Source organism: Amaranthus tricolor, chromosome 11, assembly GCF_026212465.1.
Source record: "Amaranthus tricolor cultivar Red isolate AtriRed21 chromosome 11, ASM2621246v1, whole genome shotgun sequence".
Lineage (NCBI taxonomy): Eukaryota > Viridiplantae > Streptophyta > Magnoliopsida > Caryophyllales > Amaranthaceae > Amaranthus > Amaranthus tricolor.
In genome coordinates this window covers 16,994,317-17,018,060 of record NC_080057.1, presented here as the reverse complement: position 1 = coordinate 17,018,060, position 23,744 = coordinate 16,994,317, and the positions used below count along the sequence as shown (strand labels likewise).

The 23,744-nt window shown below is 30.9% G+C and overlaps 2 protein-coding genes across 2 annotated transcripts; one reads left to right on the top strand and one right to left on the bottom strand.

Moving 5' to 3' along the window:
• Positions 1-984: 984 nt before the first annotated feature.
• Positions 985-4,030, bottom strand: LOC130826571 (uncharacterized). The gene is made up of 7 exons (XM_057692152.1): positions 3,961-4,030; positions 2,942-3,378; positions 2,827-2,890; positions 2,293-2,746; positions 1,814-2,228; positions 1,324-1,722; positions 985-1,098 (listed from the first exon to the last, which is right to left on the bottom strand). The coding sequence occupies exons 1-7, from the start codon at positions 4,028-4,030 to the stop codon at positions 985-987; spliced, it is 1,953 nt and encodes a 650-aa protein (XP_057548135.1).
• A 17,530-nt stretch (positions 4,031-21,560) lies between these two features.
• Positions 21,561-23,744, top strand: LOC130826570 (LOB domain-containing protein 12). The gene is made up of 3 exons (XM_057692150.1): positions 21,561-21,566; positions 22,308-22,487; positions 23,418-23,744. The coding sequence occupies exons 1-3, from the start codon at positions 21,561-21,563 to the stop codon at positions 23,742-23,744; spliced, it is 513 nt and encodes a 170-aa protein (XP_057548133.1).

The window sequence follows — 23,744 nt, the reverse complement described above, 5'->3', positions numbered from 1 at the left end:
ATTTTTCTACAATAAGAAGATGAGTTTTCAGAGTTGAACAAAAGCAAATGATCAATGGAGGAACAAAAACTGGTGAGGAAACGATGAAGGAATGAAGAAGATGAAGGAATGAAGAAGAAAATGCATGGCGCATGGAAAAATGGAAGTATATATTGCTGGACTTCTGAGACTGGCGACCGAAATGTTTGTAGCCAACTCGTCGCCAAGGGTTGACAAGACCCAACAGAGCAAACTTTTCAGATTTTCAAATTTGTACGTGCACGTGTCGACGGAAATTTCCATCGCTTTCGCGTCGCCACTGTGATGACAAGACCCAACAAGTTTACTTTTCAGATGTTTTTGCGTGCTGCAGTGGATAAAAATTTTCGCGCAGTATTTTCGTGTTATTGCGACGGGATTTATGGTCGCTAGTTGGTCGCCGCCTGCTCTGACATGACTAATCTCTTTGACTTTTACAGTGTAGCGACGGTTTGGGTGGTCGCTAGTTGGTCGCTGCCTGATCTGATATGACTAGTCTTTATTACTTTTGCTGTTGGTCATTGAAAAATACGGCTCTAACTACAAATTTATTACTGTTGTCATTATTATTTATTACTATTATTATTATTATTATTATTATTATTATTATTATTAATATTATTATTAATTTTATTATTATTATTAGTATTATCATTATAAGTATTATTATTATTTTTATTATTATTATTATTATTATTATTATTAATAATATTACTACTGTTATTGTTATAAATATTATTATTATTGTTAAAATGAATATTATTATTATAATTGTTATTGTTATTATTATTATTACAAGTTTTGTTAATTATTAGTATTGTTATTATGATTATTGTTGATATATATTGATTATTTTGTTGTTGTTGTTATTATTATTATTACTACAAAATTTTAATAATTCAAAGGATTATATTTAAATTGTATCAAATATTACAAAATATTAAATAATTACATATAAAAATTAAATTAATCTTCATCACTAAAATAGTCGTCGTTTTCAACATCTTCATCTTCGGATTGTTCGTCTTCTGACAATACAAGATCCACATCTTCTTCAGTATCTTCATCATTATCATGCACCTGTTGAACAATTTCGCCAGATGGATCAAGAAGCGGTGTTTGGGAAACATCTTCTTCAATTTCAATGCGGTCCCTATTTTCTTCTTGGAAAGCAGCATCTTTGGATTCCTGTTCTACTTCTTTGTCAAATTTATTTTGTTTGACTTTGCAAACCGCTCTCCAATCTTTTAAATTTTGTCGTGTACTCGGATATGGAAGATAATACACTTGACATGCTTGACTTGCCAACACAAACGGATCATATAAATGATACGAGCGACCTTGATGTATGTCAACTAACTTATATCGTTTATGAATATTTGTTCCGTGGCTATTTCCAGTAGTAGTTGGGTCATACCAATGACATTTGAACAACGTTACTCTTTTGATTGGTATCCTCGGGTACTCAACCTCTACGATTTCAAGCAATTGCCCGTAAAAATCTTCTTCGTCACGACTGTTGTCACCAGCTTTGACGCACACTCCACTATTGTCTGCTAATTTATTTGATGCATGACGTACGGTATGGAATCTATATCCGTTTGTGTAACAGACATTGTAACTCCGAGCATATTTTAGTGGTCCTTCAGCAATCTGCTTCAAAATGTCACTGTTCACTCGGTTATCGAATGATCCTTGTCTTGCCTGTCAGATAAATGGAAATAACTTTATGAATTTAATTAACGTAATACTGACATACATACATAATAACTAACGTAATAGATGAACAACATACTGCAGTTCTGAAGGCATTAGCGAAATTCTCTTGCACAAACGCTTCAATCCTCTGACTTGACCAATTTGGTTGATGTCTTTGAATTGAACTTTTAAACTCAGATATAAATACATCCACCTCTGGACAATTCATGAGCACGTATCTATGTGCAATCTCGTAATCTCTTTCATCCAAAATATATGCTAATCCTTTTCCATGAAATCTTATTGGATGACTGAAGATTGTGAATACACCAGTTACAATATTGTTGTAACTTCCATCGTTGTTCCTAGGAAGGTCTCTGACCCTGCATCGCACATGTGGCTCAAAATAATGGGAAACAAAATGCGATGCTTCCTCGGTTAAATATGCGTTGCATATCGACGCTTCAACATGAGCTTTATTTCTGACATTCAGTTTCAAATGTCTAAGGTACCTGTACGGAAAAATTAGTTCACCGGTAGAATAATGAATAAATTAATTACATATGATTTATATACCTCTCAAATGGATACATCCATCTGTATTGGACCGGTCCAGCAATTCTAGCCTCATATGCCAAATGGATCGGAAGGTGTTCCATGCTATCAAAGAATGTGGGCGGAAAGATAGTCTCTAGTTTGCAGATGATAACCGGAATATCTGCTTCCATTTTCCTCAAATCCTCCACACATAGCTTTGTGGTAGTCAAACTTCTAAAATATAAGCTCAACTCCGTAAGCGCTTCCCAAACCTTCACCGGTAGCAATTCTCTGAATGCAATTGGAATTAAACGTTGCATGAAAACATGACAATCGTGACTTTTCATGCCAAACAATTGATGCTTGGCCATGTCAATATTCCTTGCCATATTGGAGACATAACCATCGGGAAATCTAATACTCTTCAACCATTGAAGCAAGGCACGTATTTGTTGTTCATTTAATGTATAGGAAGCTTTAGGAATAGACGTACCTGTATATAATCAAAATAAGATGTTACATGAATTATTATTAATTATTAATTATATTAATTATTAATCAAAATACACGTACCTATAGGATGCAATTCTGAACGTATACCAAGTTCACGCAGATCGTGTCTACCCTTGATGTGATCCTTTGTTTTACTTGGCACACACAACAAAGTGTTGAAAATGTTATCAAAAACATTTTTTTCTATGTGCATAACATCCAAATTATGGCGAATCGTGCTAGTTTTCCAATATGGCAAATCCCAGAATATGCTCCTCTTCTTCCATCCAGCAGAGTATTTACTAACCTCTTTATTATGCTCCGGTGCATCTTCTTCATTGACTTTCAAAAAACCAAACTGGTCCAATTCATCAAGCAATTCAAATCCTGTCCGAATGAAAGGTGGGTCTCTCTTCTCAACAATGCCTGCTCTGAAATTTGTTCTATTTCTCCTATACGGATGACTTTTATCCAAAAACCTTCTATGACAGTCAAACCAACACACCTTCTTGCTATGCGTAAGGTAGAAAGCTTGGGAATCATCCATGCAGTAAGGGCAAGCATATCGGCCCGCAGTACTCCACCCGGACAACATCGAATAAGCCGGAAAGTCATTGATCGTCCACATTAAAGCTGCTCGTAGTTGAAAATTCTCCTTTCTTGACACATCATATGTACAAATACCCTCCTCCCACAACATATTCAACTCTCGTATTAGAGGTTGAAGATATAAGTCAATGTTGTGCTTTGGATTACTCGGCCCAGGGACAATCACGGTCAAGAACATATACGGCTTCTTCATGCACATCCATGGCGGAAGATTGTATGGTGTTAAAATGACAGGCCACGATGAATACTGTTGACTCGAACTTCCAAATGGGTTAAAACCATCTGTACACAGACCAAGCCGCACGTTTCGAGTCTCCAATGCAAAGTTTGGATGAATGTCGTTAAATGTCAACCACGCTTCAGCATCGGACGGATGTATCATCTCTCCATCCTTAGTGCGGTGTTCTGCATGCCACCTCATATGCTTAGCTGTTGCCTCTGAAGCATACAATCTTTGTAATCTGGGCCCAAGGGGAAAATAATGAAATTGTTTCCGCGAAACCTTATCACCCTTACTGTTTCTTCTCCATCTAGAAGTTTCACAAATGTAACAGCAAGTTGCATTCGCATTATTCCCCCAATATATCAAACATCCGTTAGGACAACAATCTATCTTCTCAACAGGTAATCCAAGAGCAGCTATTTGTCTTTTTGTTTCGTAGAAGTTGTTTACCATCGTATTCTCTTCTGGTAACACTTCGTTGACAATACCACAAATATCGTCGTAACACCTCTCAGTGAGACGATGGTCTGTCTTCAGGTTTGTAAGTCGAACAATAATAGACATCTTTGTGTGATTTTTACAACCTTCATACAGAGGACTATTTACAGAATTTAACATTTCAAAAAATTGTTGACACTGTGTGTTTGGATTTTCGTCAACGTGTACCGGTGGTTCATTATCTACTGACTCTACATTATACTGTGAGGGAAAAAAGTGATAGTAATTGCCTGGAAACAAACTTGCTGTTGCATCATGCACCATTTGTGCGTATGGATTTGGATTGTTTGACGATTGCTCTCCGACTTCCGCTGCAACATCAGATGTTGTTCCGATCTCTGTGTTCTGATGATATTCCCACTCATAGTAATTTTCAACAAACCCCCTTCTCATTAGATGTTCCCTTATTTCATCTACTTCCTTAAAACAACAATTTTTACACTTTTTACAAGGACATCTAATCTCAGAACTCATGCTTTGTGTACGAGCAAAATCTAAAAACTCTTCCAACCCTCTCATAAATCTTAAACTAAACTTTTCATTTTTTCGTCGGTTGTACATCCAACTTCTTTCTTGCCTAGAACTCATTTTTAACACCTAAATATAATATAATAACATAATCATTCAACTTATCAAAAAAGTAAGTTAATGACAATAAAAATATATATATGATAATAATAATTTAATTATTTTAATAAAAACTAATAAAGCAAACTAATGTCAATTAAAATAAAATATAAAATAATAAAAAGTATAAAAACTCAAGAAAATAACAAAGAAAATAAAATATGTACAAATTAAATAATAAAATTAATGACAATAAAAACTAAATATAAATAATAAAAATAAATAAAATTAACTCATATAAAAAAAAAAAAACTCACTAACCTTTTCAAATTAATGACAATAAAAATATATATATATGATAATAATAATATAATTATTCTAATAAAAACTAATAAAGCAAACTAATGTCAATTAAAATAAAATATAAAATAATAAAAAATATAAAAACTCAAGAAAATAACAAAGAAAATAAAATATGTACAAATTAAATAATAAAATTAATGACAATAGAAACTAAATATAAATAATAAAAATAAATAAAATTAACTCATATAAAAAAAACAAAAAACTCACTAACCTTTTCAAATTAATGACAATAAAAAAATATATATATATGATAATAATAATATAATTATTCTAATAAAAACTAATAAAGCAAACTAATGTCAATTAAAATAAAATATAAAATAATAAAAAATATAAAAACTCAAGAAAATAACAAAGAAAATAAAATATGTACAAATTAAATAATAAAATTAATGACAATAGAAACTAAATATAAATAATAAAAATAAATAAAATTAACTCATATAAAAAAAACAAAAAACTCACTAACCTTTTCAAATTAATGACAATAAATATATATATATATATGATAATAATAATATAATTATTCTAATAAAAACTAATAAAGCAAACTAATGTCAATTAAAATAAAATATAAAATAATAAAAAATATAAAAACTCAAAAAAATAACAAAGAAAATAAAATATGTACAAATTAAATAATAAAATTAATGACAATAGAAACTAAATATAAATAATAAAAATAAATAAAATTAACTCATATAAAAAAAACAAAAAACTCACTAACCTTTTCAAATTTTTTAGCTTCCAAAGCTTCGAAAATATACTACAAATTTTTTAGTTTCCAAAGCTTCGAAAATATACTACAAATTTTTTAGCTTCCAAAGCTTCGAAAATATACTACGATGGACAACAATCAGTGGGTTATTTATAGAATAACAGCGACAAAACGGCGATGAAAAAGCGATAAACAAACCAACCATCGCCATTGTTGAATTCAAATTCAAAACTAGGGCGACCAAATGGCTACGTAACATACCCGTCGCCAAGTTATAAACTAAAAAACAAACAAGAAAGAGAAAATAGGCGACGCCCAGGCGACCCGGGAACCCGTCGCCCAGTATCTGGAAAAAAATAAAATCCAAATGTTTTATTTGGCGACCAACGGGCGACGCTCTAAGGGCCGTCGCCATTGCTCTTTTTGCTTTGCGACCCACGTGTTCCTCGCTAAGTCGTCGCCAAGTTGCTTTTTGCTTTTGCGACCCCTTTTTCCCTCGCCTTGTCGTCGCCATTGGCGACCAGCTGTTCCTGTCGCCATTTTTCCATCGCTAAATGAAGAGTTTTTTGTAGTGAACGTCATGAAAAATTTTAATATGATTTTTTATTTTGCAGATAAAAGGTCTAATAAATGTCACTAAAACCACTAAATATCCCATTAGAAATGCAAAATAGTGATATTTTAATTAAATGTCATAAAATATATCTCTCTAAACTAATAGTAGTATAAAATTTTATTTTTTATAGTGTTTTGTTAAATCTAGCGACTACAGGTCTACAACTGAGTTGGGATTTAGTTACTTGTGGCGACTCATTGGTAACTGTCTAACTGAGTCTACTAGTCGCCAATGGCAACAAAATGACAACTAATTCATTCTTATCAAAAGGCAGGGAGAATATAAGGAGAAAAGTAGTATAAGAGATAAACTTATATCGATTTATCTTCTATTTCATTATCTATATCAGTATTACAAGAACTTGCACATATATATAGTGCAAGATATTAAGAGGAAACAAATGTGTTACTATTACAAAGGATAGTAACACACAACTCAATGCATTCATGAGTTGTTACATCAATTACAAAACTCCCCTTTGAATGCATTACATATATGTGGAAATTTTATTATGACATTCATAATCCTAAAACTATCTGATTAAAAACCATTTTCAAGAAAAACCCAGTGGGATAAAAAAAAAACCTGATCAAAGGAAAAAAGAGTACAATGAACATATTTCTCCCCCTAAAGTTAACATATGTCTCGAAATCGGCACATTCCAATCTTGCATACCAAATACTCGAATTGCTTTGACGGGAGTGACTTTGTGAATAAATCAGCGGGGTTTTCACAGGATTGAATTTCTTGGACTTTTATCTTTTTATCTATCTACAGATCATGTGCGAAGAATAATTTTGGTGATAAGTGTTTTGTTTTGTCTCCTCTGATGTATCCTTCTCTGACTTGGTTGATACTTGCATCATTATCTTCATAAATTGTAGTTGGTGCCCTAGTTGTATCGTTTAAGCCACAATCTTTTTGGAGTTGGCTGATCATGGATCTCAACCATACACACTCTCGGCTGGCTTCATATAAAGCTATAAGTTCTGCATGATTTGAGGATGTAGCCGTTAGAGTTTGTTTTGTTGATTTTCAAGATATTACGGTTCCTGCATATGTAAATACATTTCCAGTTTTTGACTTGGCCATATGTGGATCAGATAGATATCCTGCATCAGCATATCCAGTGAGTATGGCATCATTTCCTGACTGGAAAAATAATCCAAGGTCTATAGTTCCCTTTAGGTATCGAAATAGATGTTGTACCCCATTCCAATGTCTTTCTGTTGGTGCATTGCTATACCTAACTAAAAAATTTACAGAAAATGCTATATCATGTCTTGTATTATTTGCTAAGTACATTAAGGCACCAATGGCATTCAAGTATGGCACTTCCGGGCCTAAAATTTCTTCGTCTTCTTCTTGTGGACGGAATGGGTCATCCTTTATGTTTAGTGATCGTATCACCATTGAGGAACTTAGTGGATGAGCCTTGTCCATGTAAAATCGTTTCAAAACTTTCTCAGTATAATTGCTCTGATGGACAAATATTCCACTTTTCAAATGTTCAATTTGTAGTTCAAGATAGAATTTAGTTTTTCCTAAATCCTTCATCTCAAATTCCCTCATCAAATATTTAGCTGTTATCTCAATTTCTCTTGAAGTTCCGATCAGATTTAAGTCATACTACATACACAGCAATTATTACGAAACCGAATTGAGATCGTTTGATGAATACACATGGGCTAATTTGGTTGTTTTTGAATCCTACTTTCATAAGGTATTCACTCAAACGATTATACCACATTCACCCAGATTGCTTTAATCCATACAATGATTTAATTTTTATAGAAAACATTTCTCTAGGTACATTCTTTATTGGTAAGTTTAGTCCTTCAGGGACCTTCATATAGATGTCTGTGTCAAGTGACCCATATAAATAGGCAGTTATGACATCCATCAATCTCATGTGTAGGCATTGAAAAACTGTTAAACTTACCAAAAATCTGAGTGTGGTTACATCAACTACTGGGAAATATGTTTTTTCATAATCAATTCCTGGCATTTGAGAAAAACCTTGAGCTATAAGTCTTGCCTTGTATCTGACAATTTTACTTTTCTCATTTCTTTTCTTACAAATACTCATTTGAAGCCTACGGGTTTTATGCCTTTTGGAGTTTGTAAAATTTGCCCAAAAACTTCTCTTTTTTCTAATGATTTTAATTCTGCCTCAATTGCTTCTTTCCATCTTGGCCAATCAGGTCTTTTTCTGCATTCATTTATCGATATTGGCTCAAGATCATTTTCATCATTTATTATATCAATAGCTACGGAATAAGCAAAGGATTCATTTGGAATGACCCTTTTTCGATTTTATTTTTTCTTGGAGAAAATATAATTTGTTGAGGTTTCATAATTTTCATCTTTTTCATTATCGGAGATGTCTTGATTTTCTCCTTTATTTTCATTTTCATTTTGAGTATCATTTGGTGCACCTTCTTGTTTTCTCAATTTTCTTGGTTTTAAATCTTTTGAACCAAGTGGCCTTCCACGCTTTCTTTGCACAACAATTTCATCACTTTTTGCCTTTTCATCAGGAATTTCTATTCGAGTAGGAGTATTTGTTGCTGGTATATGTGATTTTATAATTCTCTTAGTATCTGTGAATGCATCAGGTAATTGATTAGCAACACTTTGTTGATGAACAATCGTTGTACTTCTTGTCCACATGATTTTGTTTTTGGGTCTAAATATTCTAAATGTGTTGCTTTCCAAATAAGTTCCATATTTCTTTTCTGTAAGTCCACATTCTCTCCCCTAAGGATGGGAATATTGTCTCATTAAAGTGGCAATCAGCAAATCTAGCTTGAAATTGATCACCAGTTAATGGTTCAAGATACGGAATGGTTGATGGAGATTCAAAACCGACATATATTCCCATTCTTCTTTGTAGACCCATTTTTGTACGTTGAGGGGGAGCAATGTGCACATATACAGCGCATCTAAAGATTTTCAAATGTGAAATATTTGGTTCATGACTAGCTACTAATTGCATTGGTGAATAATTATGATAAGCTGTAGGTCTTACCCTAATCAATGATGCTGCATGTAATATTGCATAACCCCAGGCCGATGATGGTAATTTTGATTTCATTAGTAGTGGTCTTGCAATTTATTGCAATCTCTTAATTAAGGATTCAGCAAGACCATTTTGTGTGTGAACATGTGGCACAGGGTGTTCCACTTTAATTCCAATTGACATGCAATAATCATTAAAAGTTTGAGATGTGAATTCACCGACATTGTCCAATCTAATACTTTTTATTGTATAATCAGAAAAATGATTTTTCAATTGGATGATTTGTGCAAGTAGTTTTTCAAATGCATTGTTTCTACTCGATAGAAGGCTTACATGTGACCATCTTGTGGAAGCGTCTATTAAGACCATGAAGTACCTAAAAGGTCCACATGGTAGATTAATTGGCCCACATATATCTCCTTGAATTCTTTCAAGAAATATAGGAGATTCAGTAACAATCTTATTTACTGATGGTTTAGTAATAAATTTTCCAAGAGAACAAGAGGTGTATAAGAGCTCATTTGACTGGGGAATCTTAATATTTCTTAGTGGATGCCCGATTGAATTTTCTATTATTTTATACATCATCCCAGTGCCAGGATGACCTAAGCAGTCATGCCATAAAGTGAATAGCTCCTTATTGTCTAGTCTTATTACATTTATTTCAATCGAGCGTATATGAGTGAGATACAACCCCGATGAATATGCTAGCATCCTTTCAAGGATAATTTTCGTTCCATTACTTTCTGCTGTAAGGCATAAGAATTCTTTTCCATTTATGGTTTTGGTTTTCATATGGTAACCATTTTGCCGTATTGCCTTGAAACTGATAAGATTTCTTCGAGATTTACTTGAGTATAGTGCATCATTTATTACTAATTTTGTCCCCATAGGGAGTATGATGCATGCTTTTCCAGTGCCTTCGATTAATTTGCTATTCCTGATATGGTATTAACATTTGCCTCAAGCAATCTTAGGTTTAAAAAATATTCTTGATTTTTCAATATCGTATGTGTTCCTCCACTGTCCAGGAGGCAATGAAATGTTGATCCACTTACTGACATTTCCTTTTCTAAGACAAGAGAAGAAAAAAAATTTATATTATTAATATAAAGCCAGAATACTCAATACAAAAACATAAGTAGAGAATTACAACTTATCAAATGAAAACAAGTTAGATAAACAGAAAATGCATCTAGTCATCTCAAAAGATGTAATTATCTTCTTCTTGGGGATCAAGTTTGTGGAGGTTCACATCCTCATTAAAGAAATCGGACACATCTAAGATGGGCCCAGATGTACTTGCTTCATTTACAAAATTTGCTTCTGCCCCTTTTGCTTTGTTTATTTGGGAAGCTTGATATAAATCCACTAAATGTTTGGCGGTACGGCAAGTTCGCCCCCAATGTCCAGTCATGCCACATCTATTACATGTGCTTTTGTGTTTCTGGACTTGTTTAAAATTATCATTTCGGGGGGTAAATATATTTCTTTCATAGAAATTTCCTTGTTCAAAAGTATTCATGCCGCTCTTTTCATGATATTTTCCACGACCTTTGCCTCTTATGAAATAGTTACCACGACCTTGATGGCGCACATTCCTCTCAATCATAATTGTCTTATTAAAGAGCATAGTCCCTACAGGTCTCCTATTGTGATTTTTCAATAATAGTTCATTATTTTGTTCCGCAACAAGAAGTGTTTTCAGCAATTCATGATATTTCTTGAAATGCCTTTCACGATATTGTTGTTGTAACAAAATGTTATTTACGTGAAAGGTTGACAATGTTTTTTTCTATCATTTCTTCATCTGTTATTATTTGTCCACAATAGACTAATTTTTATTTTATCAGATGAAGGGCTGAATTATAATCACTAATTGATTTGAAATCTTGAAATCTTAACTCTCGCCATTCATCGATGGCCTTTGGGAGAAGTACACTTTTATTATGGCCAAATCTTTCATTTAGCTCTTCCCAAAGTAATTTTGGGTCCTCATAATTGGTGTATTCGTGTTTGAGACTGTCGGTTAAATGATCTCAAAATTGATGCAGCTTTTGCCTTATCTTCCTCAATTTTTATGGGATCTCTTTCAATACCCTTTCCTTTGTCGGCGGGATTAAGTTCAATTATTGTGTATAATAAACTTTTTCCTTTTAGATATAATTTGACATCTGAGGCTCATTGTATAAAATTGTTTCCTGTTAATTCCAGGGCATTGAATTCTCTCTTTTTGAGATCAGCCATTATTTTCTACAATTGAGAAAATGACAAGGTTATTTAATGATTTTGTGTATTATTAGAGATATTAAAGCATATTAGTATGATCTCTCTCTGATTTAATATCTCAAATATAATAAGCACAATATAATGATAAATAAAAATAAAGTAGATAGTATTAATAGATGATAAAACAAAATACAAATTGCTAAACAAATACAAGATTTATAATTTATTTTTGGATAATCAGGTAGAGCATTAGCGCTACGAGTAATACAATTAAACCCATAATGATAAGGAATGCTTCTAGTATTCTACTTATATTGTCGGCAATTGGATTGATGTGGGTGTTTGTAGATGTATTGTTTGCCATGGATGGTTGAAGGAACAAGAAGATGAAGAAAAAAAATTTATTTATTTATTGTGTTTGGGATAAGGTGTGAGTGGTGTATGTGTGTTTGTGACGGGTAGAAGACCCTATTTATATGGGGTAAAAAGACCATTTTCATAATTGATCTCCAAGATTTTAAAAAATGGTAAAAAAAAATTTTATTGTATTATTTTTTTATTATTATTAATTTTTTTTTCAGAATCGAACCCTTGACGATTTACTTAAATTATAATTTTCGGACCACTCGGGCATTTATCCCAGGGTGATATTTTTACAATTAAAAAAAGATTTTATGTTGTGTAGAAATAATGTAGTCATGTCTGCTAATAATCTTCTTGGATTTTTGAGAGCGAAAATTAGTGCTGATAACATATTAAAAGGTAGGGAGAATATAAGGAGAAAAGTAGTATAAGAGATAAACTTATATCGATTTATCTTCTATTTCATTATCTATATCAGTATTACAAGAATTTGCACATATATATAGTGCAAGATTTTAAGAGGAAACAAATGTGTTACTATTACAAAGGATAGTAACACACAACTCAATGCATTCATAAGTTGTTACATCAATCACTACAATTCCAACCGCTACACGGGACCTAAGTAGTGACAATATTTACATTGGGCGACTTGATGTTTTAGTCGCTACTAAGTTGTCAGATATATTTTATCTATTATTAGGCGGTAATTTTTATTTTTATTTTTATTTTTATTTTTTTTGTTATTTTTGCATGCGAGTGTGCCAACAAACATTCACGTTGACAATTGAGACCGTTTACACTCTTAATTAAGGTCTCTTATAATTAGACTAGCATTTTCCTTTTTTTAAAATCCACCCTCTTAATTATATGTTAAACCATTTCTTAGTTAACCCAGTTGATCTGTTTCTTTACCTCCATATTAATTATACCATAACTATTTATGTTTTGTGTTGTACTTTTAGAATCTTATTCACATGTGGGTGGAAAATCCAAATAAGGAAGGGAAAAATAGTCAAATGGGAATCTGGAATTGAACATTTGCCTGGATGCCAACCTATCACGCGCCGAGGCGGTGGTCATTGCTTCTAAACTTCTAATCGCGTATTCAAGTTTCGTACTGTTTCTTATTCAAGTTTATTATAGGATAATGATATTTACAGTACTTAGGGCTGTATATAAAAATTAAAAAATTCTTTTTATCATTAATAATTTTAAATTTTTAAGAGAATTTAATCTAGAAATTAAAAAATAAATAATATTTTATATAATGATTTTAACTTCCCAAGAAATAATAAATAATAAAATAATAAAGTATAATTAAATACTTATGTTTTCAAAGTAAAAATAATATTAATTAAATACAAGATTCTTTCTTATATACAGTCCTAGGGGCTGTATATATCATTTTCCTTTATTTTATAAATTACGGTTATTGTAAGAAAAAATATGATGAAGTGAGATCTTATTTAAATCGTCTAATCGGATATTTTCATAATATTAATTTTTTATAGTTTATAGTTTTGCATAACTCAAAATATGATCAAATCAATATATTGAATTGCGTAATAAAGTGGAACATAATAAGTATGATAGAATGGAGGAAGAATTAACTTGGCTATATTACGAGTAAATAATATGTATAGTCACTTAAAAAATCAGATCTTATTTCGTTAAAAGTATGTATCAATTTTTTCAAGTAAGGTATTAGATTTGATTACCACCTAATCTTTTTCCTACCTTAACCTAAGCTGTAATATATAAAAAAGTCAATTATGTTAAACTTATAGTTAGGTTGGATACGGCATGCATAAAATGTCGGATTGTATATGATTTTTGAAATTAAGTACCTTAAATATTAATTATTTTAATTTATATTTTTTTGCTATTATTTTATACTTACTTTTAGGCTCTAAATATTTTTAAAATGTAAATTAATTGAGGTATAAAAAATTATTGATTGTGAATTTCTACTTGTGCTTATAGTATTTTCTATTTTCTTAGATTGCTATGTAGATTATCCATCAATTGAAATTACATGAGTATTTAGTCTTTCTCCTAATTTTATTTACAATTTCATTATACTTTTTTTATCATAGGTAAAATTGATGTTAATAATCAAATCTTTTATTCGTCTGTCGTGAATAATTTCATTTTTAGATTATTTTTTAATAATTCAGCATTTGTTCTTAGTTTGATGCCAGCGCATCTTTTATTTTTTAAAAATTCAACCTTCGCCCTGAGTTTGGTATCAGCATACTTAATTAATATGCTAACAACAATCTAAGGGCAAAGCTTGATTTATTAAATAATAATCTAAAATTGGAATATTAATAGTGGATGTGCGAAAAGTTAGATTATTAATGTTAATTTTTTTTTTTATCTTATCCCATATTTTTTCTATTCACTCATTTTTTTTCTTTTACTATTGTCATTACTAAATTTAACAAATAAACATTAGTCATGAAACAATTTCAAAAGAACAGCGAGAATAGTATATATAGGCTAATCCGTTTATCAAATAATACGCTAAGGACCTAAAACTAGAAGTATTAACATCAACGTTAGTTTTTTCATCATTTAACTTGCTACAATTGACATTTGAAATTTAAAGTTGATAATCTTTGTCTCTGATTTTATAAATATAATAACAATTTGTTATAACTTATACGTAAAGTCATGATTATAAGGTAGAAAAAGTATACTCCAACATATTTTTAAGGGTTTTGAATTTTGATATAAGTTAAATGATAGAAAAAATGTTAAATTAGGCTGGACTTATTGTGAATGCCAGCATATTAATGGGGGAACACAAGTGCACACACTTCATAAGCCAAGGAGATATATATCATCCCAAAATCATATGGCAATGGGAAGAAGGTCTCTAATAACTTATAAAGCGTGCACACCATTTTCAATTTATCGATGTGTGATAACTCATCCCAACAAAAAATAATCAGAGAAAACTATTTTGCTTATGGTGTTTCTTGATCTAGAAAAGATTTATAACACCGTAACACGGTTAAATATATATGATAGTCTTAAGGCTAAAAAATTATCTTTGACGTTTAATAAGAAAATATAAGATTCAAAAAGCTAATAACCAGCAACAACCACCTATTAGGAGACGTTCCACCTCAATAAGTGAACTTTGATAAGATTCAATCATCTTATATTAGTGTTTGTAAATTTTGTTTAGCGTAATTAAGGACTTATATGTCTTGGATTTCAAATATATTTAGGGTTAGTTTGGTAATTGATACTAAATAGTGGAAATGAAAATAATTTATAGTGTGAATTTTCATGATATTTATCTTTCCATTCCCATGGTAATGAAAGTTTGATCATAAAAAAGTTTTTTTCATCATAATTTTTTATTACCACCTAATACCACATGTTCAAATGGTAATGTATTGAAATGCATTTTGTGAAGAAAAGAAAATTGTTGAAGGAGTATAATCACGACCATTAAACTTGTCAAGAGATACTCCTACCAAAATTACAAAAATTTTTGATTAATATTCCCACCATTTAGTACTGGTTACCGAACGGGCCATTAGGGATGTTTAGTATGGTTTTGTAGTGTTTATGAAAGGGATTCACTTAAATATTAAATTAGTTGTTGTTTGGTATGAGATTGGGTTAACCCAATTCATTACCTAAGGGTAATAAATACCCTTATTTTGTTTTCAATGAATTGTGTCTGTAACGATTTTATTTTTTTCTCCTCTATAATAGTGCGTCTTTGTAAGCATCAAATCCTCATCTTCCTCCTCCTCTCATACTCTTCAATGATGGTTTATGTGGTGGTGGGATGATTGATATGTTAGTGGTTCAAGAAAGTTTACATTGAAAAAATAACGTAGATGATGCGTACATGCCCCATTTTTTTTTTTTTTTTTTTTTTTTTTTCATTTCCTTACCCCTCTTTACAAGTCTGTTTCGCAAATTTTAGGGCTCCTGTGCTAGTTTGTCTTAAAAACTCTTAGAATTTAAGGAAAGAAAAAAATATAAAATACTATTATATGATAAAATTTCTCCATTTATTGAAATATTAATATTTGATTCTTCATTACTCTCATGTATAAATGTATACATATATTTGTGGTAATTAAAAGAATAAAAATATACAAATATATATGTAGACCTGGGAAAACGGTCGGTCGGTCGGGTTTTGGGTCGGATCAATTTCGGTCGGGTCATATTCGGGTCGGGTCAGTTTCGGATCAGGTCAGTTTCAGGTCGGATCACTCTGGGTTTCGGGTAGGTTCGGATTGACCCAACGGGTTACCATAAAACATTAGAATATCCAATCGACTAATTCAACATAAAAAAAAAATCATTAAAATGTCTAAAAAAAATCATTAGAGAAATTACATGTACGATTTTCAAAAAATAGTTGGTATGTCAGGTTCATTTAAGTGCAAGAAAAATAGGAGATTTAATACTTATTTTGAAAGACTTGTAAGATACGCGCTTTATAAAAGTTATTTTGTTTATTGTAATTGTAACGTTAGGTAAAAATGACGTTAAAATTATCTTCACAATTTTCATGTTGGAAAGATATACAACTAACTAAGTACTTATTTCGTCTTATAAGATACGCGTTTTATAATTTAGGGTAGCGACATTCGTTTTTTGAAAAGCTCATTCAAACGTGCGAAACGTTCGTATAAATTATATTGATTTGCTTACTGAAATGTAGAAGAATTAAAAACTCATTTGACTGATTTAACAAGATACATGTATTCAATTAAGATGATTATAACGTCCTGTTTTTAAAGAAAAATAATTACGATGGCTAAAAGGACGTTAAATACGTGTTTTTTGAGATCTATTGATGAGTTTTAGGGTTCAAGTGATATACTCAATATGTTGAGATACTTTGAAAACTAAAATTTTATTTGAAATGAATTCTAACATTGAAATTACTCTAAAAATTGATATTAAATCTGTCAAAACGGGTCGGTTTCGGGTCGGTCATGTTTCGGATTAAGTCGCTTTCGGGTCGGTCGGGTTTGGGTTTTGTCGGGTCGGGTCGAGTCCCGGGTTCATTTTCGGATCGGATCAAATTTTCCCAGGTCTATATACATGTATAAAATAGTACATGATAAAATTTCTCCATTTATTGAAATATTAATAAGTATAAAAATATATTTTTTTGAGACCTCTATGATAATCTAAAAAATCTAGATAATTTTAGAAAAATCTAGATGATTATACTCTAGAAAATGTTTTGAACAATCTACGCCAAGAAAAAGCAAGAATATACTAAAAAGTTGAAGTGTTATTCACCAACATAGTGCTTATAAATACTCTAGCTTACATTGAAAGAAAATATACATAAAGAGCACAAAAAATGGGTTAAGCCACATAAAGGCTATACCACAACATTACAATATGAATGTTAATCAAAATTTGTGATTTATGAGAGATAAGTGAGGCATGAGCTCACATAAAAATATAAGTAAATAGTATATATATATAGGTGCGGAACAAGTGTCCCACCAAAAATATTATTGTACAATTTATGATGTAATTAAATATTTGTATTCAGTAAATATAATATAATTTTAGGAAAAATTACAACAAACTACCTAATTTATAACACTTTTTGCAAAAAGTTACCTAATCTAAATTTTTTTTACAAAAAACTACCTTATATGATATTTTTATTTGCAAAAGACTACCATTTGACGGAATTTGTTAGTTGACTGTCAAGTGGGTCTTTGACTTCACACGTGATAAGCAGCTGACCTCCTTTTAGCATTCTGACCAATTTGAGATGTTAAATTGTCCATGTGACATTATCCAATTAATTCTTGTATTTTTTTTAAAAAAATATTTTTAAACAATATTTTAACAAAAAAAAAAAAAGAAAAAGAGAAAAAATCTTAATATTCACTCACACTTACTGGTAAACCATTCCCACAGCCACACCCACCTAGTGCCACCAACCCACCATTACTGCAACCATCCTCAACCACTTAAGCATCACTCAACATACAACTTTAGTCAGCAAACCCAAGCTGCCCCTCCAACCAACCAATCAACCCAACATGCCCCTTCAACTTCAGAGGTGGGAGACACAAGTTAGGGTCACCGATCGAAGTTGGGTCTTGAGGGTGCTTAAGTGGGTAAGTATGGTTGTGTATGATATTTCTCATATTACTCATAATTCCCTAAAAATCTCTCAACTTTCATTGATTCAAGTTGAAAACTTTAAGATTAATGACACTAAAACTAATCCAATTACACCCAAAATTCCTCCAATTTCATCAATTAAAGTTCAAAACTTTAATAACCCAAAAATCCAGAATGAAAATAATCAAAGTAGTGTAGTTCTCTCTAAAATTTCCCAAAAATTACCTTAAATTCAACTAAATTAAAAAGTGAAAAGGAAGAAAAAAGGGTCAAAAATAATGCTGGAGTATCAGATTTTATTCTATCTTCCCCAAATTTTCCCAAAAGCTTCCTCAAATTCAAAATTATGAAGATAAGTACTCTAACATTTACTGCCAAAAATCAAGAACTCAATCTTTGAAAATTTATCAACCCGACATATCAATTTTGGGATTTCCTGTCGAAGATGAACGCATGATGTAATTGGAGTGATTAATGGAAATACGATAAAAGAAAGAAAAGAAGAATTAAGAAGACAGTGTATATATGGAGAGAACAGGGGTAAAATTAAAAAATTGAAGGGAAATAAAGAAAATCAATGAAGGAAAGGGTAAATTTAATGAAGTTACATGCCTATCACATGTAAAGTCAACGCCCCAATTGACGGTCAATTGACAGTTTTTGTCAAGCGTTTGTCTTTTGAAAACAAAAATATCATATAAGGTAGTTTTTTGCTAAAAAAAAAAATTAGAATAGGTAGTTTTTTGCAAAAGATGCTATAAATTATGTAGTTTTTTATAATTTTTCCTAATTTTTATTCAGGTCCAACTACACAGTTCTATGTGCACCCAAAAACTTCTTTCATGGTATCAGAGCTGGAAGATCGGGAGGCCGAGAACAAAGTAAGATGAAGCAATCAAAGAAAGGATTGAAGAACCATAACAAGAGTGTGGTGAGTATTTTGATAGTTTTAAAAAAAATACTAAGAGAAAAATACTTAATTGGAAAGATAAAAAGAAAATTTAATGAATTAAGTTAGTTACAAGAGCACTAACAATAATATGAAAATAGGGGAGATTAATTACATAAGCATTAACATTAAAAAAAAAATTAAAAATTGTAAAAGATATAGATGAAGAATTTATGGAGATTGTTAATGACATGGGCATTAACAGAGGAATTTGAAGAAATTTAAAAAATTAGAAGATTGAGAAATTAAGATTTATAAAAGTATTATGAAAAGTGACATGAGCACTAACTAGAGAAAAAAAATTTGAAGAAAAATATATTGGAGGAAAACTTTTGGTAACAAGGGTACCAACTACCAAAACAAGATCAGACGATATAAAAAGACAAGTGTATGTTGGCGACAAGAGCGTCATTGGAAGCAAAAACAAGTTACAAGATTGACAATCGTTGATGGCAGAAGCATTAATATTGGCTCAAGATTATTTGTACTAAGATTTTTTAGATTAGGGGGAGTGTTAAAAAAGAATAATCTAAAAAATCTAGATAATTTTTGAAAAATCTAGATAATTATACTCTAGAAAATGTTTAGAACAATCTAGGCCAAGAAAAAGCAAGAATATATACTAGAACGTTGTAAGAAAGTGTTATTCACCAACATAGTGCTTATAAATACTCTATCTTACATAGAAAGAAAATGTACATAATGAGCACAAAAAATGGGTTAAGCCACGTAAAGGCTATACCATAACATTACAATATGAGTGTTAATCAAAATTTGTGATTTATGAAAGATAATTGAGACATGAGCTTACATAAAAATATAAGCAAAGAGTATATAGGTGCGGAACAAATGTCCCACCAAAAATATTGTTGTACAATTTATAATGTAATCAAATATTTGTATTCAATAAATGTAATATAATATTTATTTGATTCCAATTACACAATTCCGCGTGCACCCAAAATCTTCTATCATCGACGACCATGTCTCTTTATACCAAACAATATTTAATAATAACACTTGACAATACCCTTACTCCTTTTAAGAGTTTTCTTTTCCATTAAATTTTCATGGTAGAGTTGTTCAAATGTGATCCGACACGAAAATCCGAACCGAAACCGAAAGTTAATCAACCCAAAAATATGTTTCTTTTTTAGGTTTATCGAACCAATATTATCCGAACCGAAGTTGCGCCCGAAAATCCTAAAATTGAACCAAAACTGCAACCGATTTTAATAACCGACATATAACCGTTAACCGAGATTACCCGAACCTAATAGTGACCGACCCGAGTCATACCCAACCCGAATCATGCTCAAAACCGGACTTGATCTTGCTAAAACCGACTTAACCCGAACAAATTTTTAATCGAAATGCTGTAAACCTGAACCAATTTTTAACATAGAGGTATGATCGACTCATATTCAATCATCTTATTAGTTAATCTAATAAAGTAATAGAAATTTTAATAAATTAAATTTTATACATACATGGTTTTATGTATTTAGAATTAATAATCAATGGTCAATACTTATTTAACTATTTTTAATCAAATTAGATGAAAAATGATAAAACGTTAATTTTAATTTACAGTCAAATAAGTAAAAGTAACAAAGTAATAATAACTAACTGATTTGCATTTTAACTATTTTGCCTCAACAAGGGGAATCTTATCATCAATTTAAAAATGTCTTAACAACTTAATCTGATATTGACTCGATTTATAGTAATTAGTAATTCGTAGCCGAATTCTACTAGAAAATAATACCCGAACTCGATCTGTACCCGGTAAAATCGAACCAATTATTAACCGATGACAGTCCGAGACCAATTGACTACACGACACGAACTTCAACCGACACCGAATCGATGCTAACCCGATAGCTCAAATAACTAATCTTCAACCGAACTGTGACTAACCAACTTGACCCGAGTGTAACTCGCCGTAATACGCATCCGAAAAATAACCGATTCGAAATAGAACTGAACCGAATGACACATGTTCGAAACCGACCCGATCACCCAAATGAACATCTCTACTAATAGGAGACACCTTAAAACGATATCCGTTAGAGTTTTTTGCAAGTTATGATATTTAACCAATCCTTATATTATTTTCACTATTACGGAGATTTGATGCCACTTTAATCCCAATATTTATTACTCCATCCGTTTCAAAATGTTCTTTTCGTTTACTTTTTGCAAAGTTTTCAAAATAAATTTTGAACCTTAATATATTTAAATACACATCATAAAAAAATTATAAAAAATATATAATAAAAAAATATACATTAAGATGAATCTAACGAAATCTCACATTGATATATTTTATTATTTATATATCTCTTAAAAATCTTAATTAAATTTCTCTTTCCAAAGTAGAATATTTTTAATGGGAAAAACATTAGAAAACGGAGGGAGTAATATTTTTTATTGGGGGGTTTCGTAATTCAAACCTTATCCATGATTAGTACAGGGTTAATTAATATCCTCTTCTAGATTCTCGAATGTATGGTTGTAACTTGTAACTTGTAACTTGTAAGTCGTTCGATACAAGTTCCTTGATATTCTAGTTTGTCTTAGTTTTGACTACTTTTGACCTTAGTTAATTTTATTATTTTTGCGTAGATCCATTCAACTTATATGTATTCTCGTTCCATTACACTTCTATATTTTATTTTTTAAATAATTTAATGTTTACTTTTATTATTTATATTTTAAATTATGTTTCACTCGATCCGTTTTGTTGCATGACCCTCTTTTTCTAAGTACTTATTTATGGATTTTTCTTGAGTCGAGAGACTTTTCGGCTGCTTCTTCTTTTATAGATATAGGTTGTCGCGTCACTTTCCTACTCAGACCTTAATCATACTTTCCTATGAGCGAGAAACACTGGGGGTGATGATGATATGATTAACTAAATCACACTTGACTTTATTTTTTATTACACATTAGCCGCAATATATAAAATAAGTTTCAGATAAATAGTACCTTACATTTTTTTTTATCTTATTGAAATCAAGAATATATAATGCTTCTTTTCCTTCTTATTTTAAATACCCTTCTTATTGAATGTCTCCTATATATATATATATATATATATATATATATGCACGATCCTCATTTTGCTTCTTCATATCATATCCTTGTCCAATACCTCATCAATTTCCTCTTCTAACCCTGCAATATACTATATTTCCTAAATTTCTTTAATTATAGAATAAAGTCTTATCTTATACCCCCATTTAATTTTTACAGGGGTTAATTAAAGCAGCTAAGATGGGTAGTGGAAGTTCACCTTGTGCATCATGCAAGCTATTACGGCGTCGTTGCGTCATGGACTGCATATTTGCTCCTTACTTTCCTCCTGATGATCCTCAAAGATTTGCACTTGTTCATAAACTCTTTGGTGCTAGCAATGTCAGCAAATTGTTGCAGGTTTGTTCGATACATCCCCTTTATTTTCTGCTCTAATTTGTAAAGTTGTACCTCTTTAATTTATTATTATAATGATAAATTGACATATTTCTAACCTCGAAACTTAAATGCTGATTAGGTGCAAATCACTTAATGTTTGTCACTCTTACATTAGAGTAACCTAATGTTGTTTCCAATATTTATCTTTAAGAGCAAGTATATAATATATATGTATTGAGGGTAAATATTTTACATGAAAATAAAAATTAAACCATATAAATGGTAGTAAAAAGGGGTGAATTTAAAAGGAGAAATGAAAATAAAGAATATATTGTATGAGAAAGATGAAGAAAAAGAAAGATTTTTAACCTTATTTTAGGAGATTGGATTAATATTTTACTTTTAAATAAGGGGACATATTATTCTTTTTTTCATCTTCAACACTTTAACTATTCTTATTAATTTTTTGTTGAATTAAAGCAATATATTATATAGTTAAAATAGTTAGAGTATACGTCAAAAGGGAAAAACAGTTCTCCTGAACCGACTAGTAGGTGGAGGAGGAGACAAAACTAGCAAATAAAAAGTTTAAATTAAAATGCATCATGACAAAGATAAACAATCTGACTGAAATCAAATATCATAGCATCATCACTTTACAACTATTTTTAATTTTGATAACAACAATATTATCTTATTTTCTATTCTAAACTTGTTTTCATAGTTTAACTTTTATTTTCCTTATAAATATTTTTCATCAAAATAAGGAGACTAATTTTTCTTTTGTTGATCTTCTCCATCACTCTGCAACTGTTCTTACACAACAATATAATAATCTTTTAATTTCTACTCTAATAACTTTATTTTCTTAATGTAAATTTGATTTGACCATAAATATTTATCTCAATATAAGCATGCCCTAAACGCCAGTATATTTATGGGACATTTCAGGAGCTTCCAGTAAATAAGAGAGGAGATGCAGTGAGCAGTTTAGTGTTTGAAGCAAATACAAGGATAAGAGATCCAGTATATGGATGTGTAGGTGCAATTTCTTTGTTGCAAAATCAAGTTTCACGGCTACAAATGCAGTTAGAACAAGCACAAGCAGAATTAATGAGTATTCAAATGCAGCAACATCTTCAAAATGAGATATCAGATGATAAATCTCTTGTTTTAGCAGCTACTATTAATCTTCACCAATATCTCAATGATTTTGCTGCTTCAACTGCCAATCTAATCATTCAGGATCCTCTCAAAACTGAGTCTCTTTGGACGTAA

What these genes read in the sequence shown, in the direction of transcription:
- LOC130826571 (XM_057692152.1), bottom strand. Translation starts at nt 4,030, where the DNA reads ATGGTAAACAACTTCTACGAAACAAAAAGACAAATAGCTGCTCTTGGA. An exon ending in ACCTGTTGAGAAGATAGATT is followed by an intron (nt 3,379 to 3,960) that starts GTTGTCCTAACG and finishes AACTACGAGCAG; the next exon opens with CTTTAATGTGGACGATCAAT. An exon ending in CTAATGCCTTCAGAACTGCA is followed by an intron (nt 1,723 to 1,813) that starts GTATGTTGTTCA and finishes TTTATCTGACAG; the next exon opens with GCAAGACAAGGATCATTCGA.
- LOC130826570 (XM_057692150.1), top strand. An exon ending in ATGTCAGCAAATTGTTGCAG is followed by an intron (nt 22,488 to 23,417) that starts GTTTGTTCGATA and finishes GGGACATTTCAG; the next exon opens with GAGCTTCCAGTAAATAAGAG.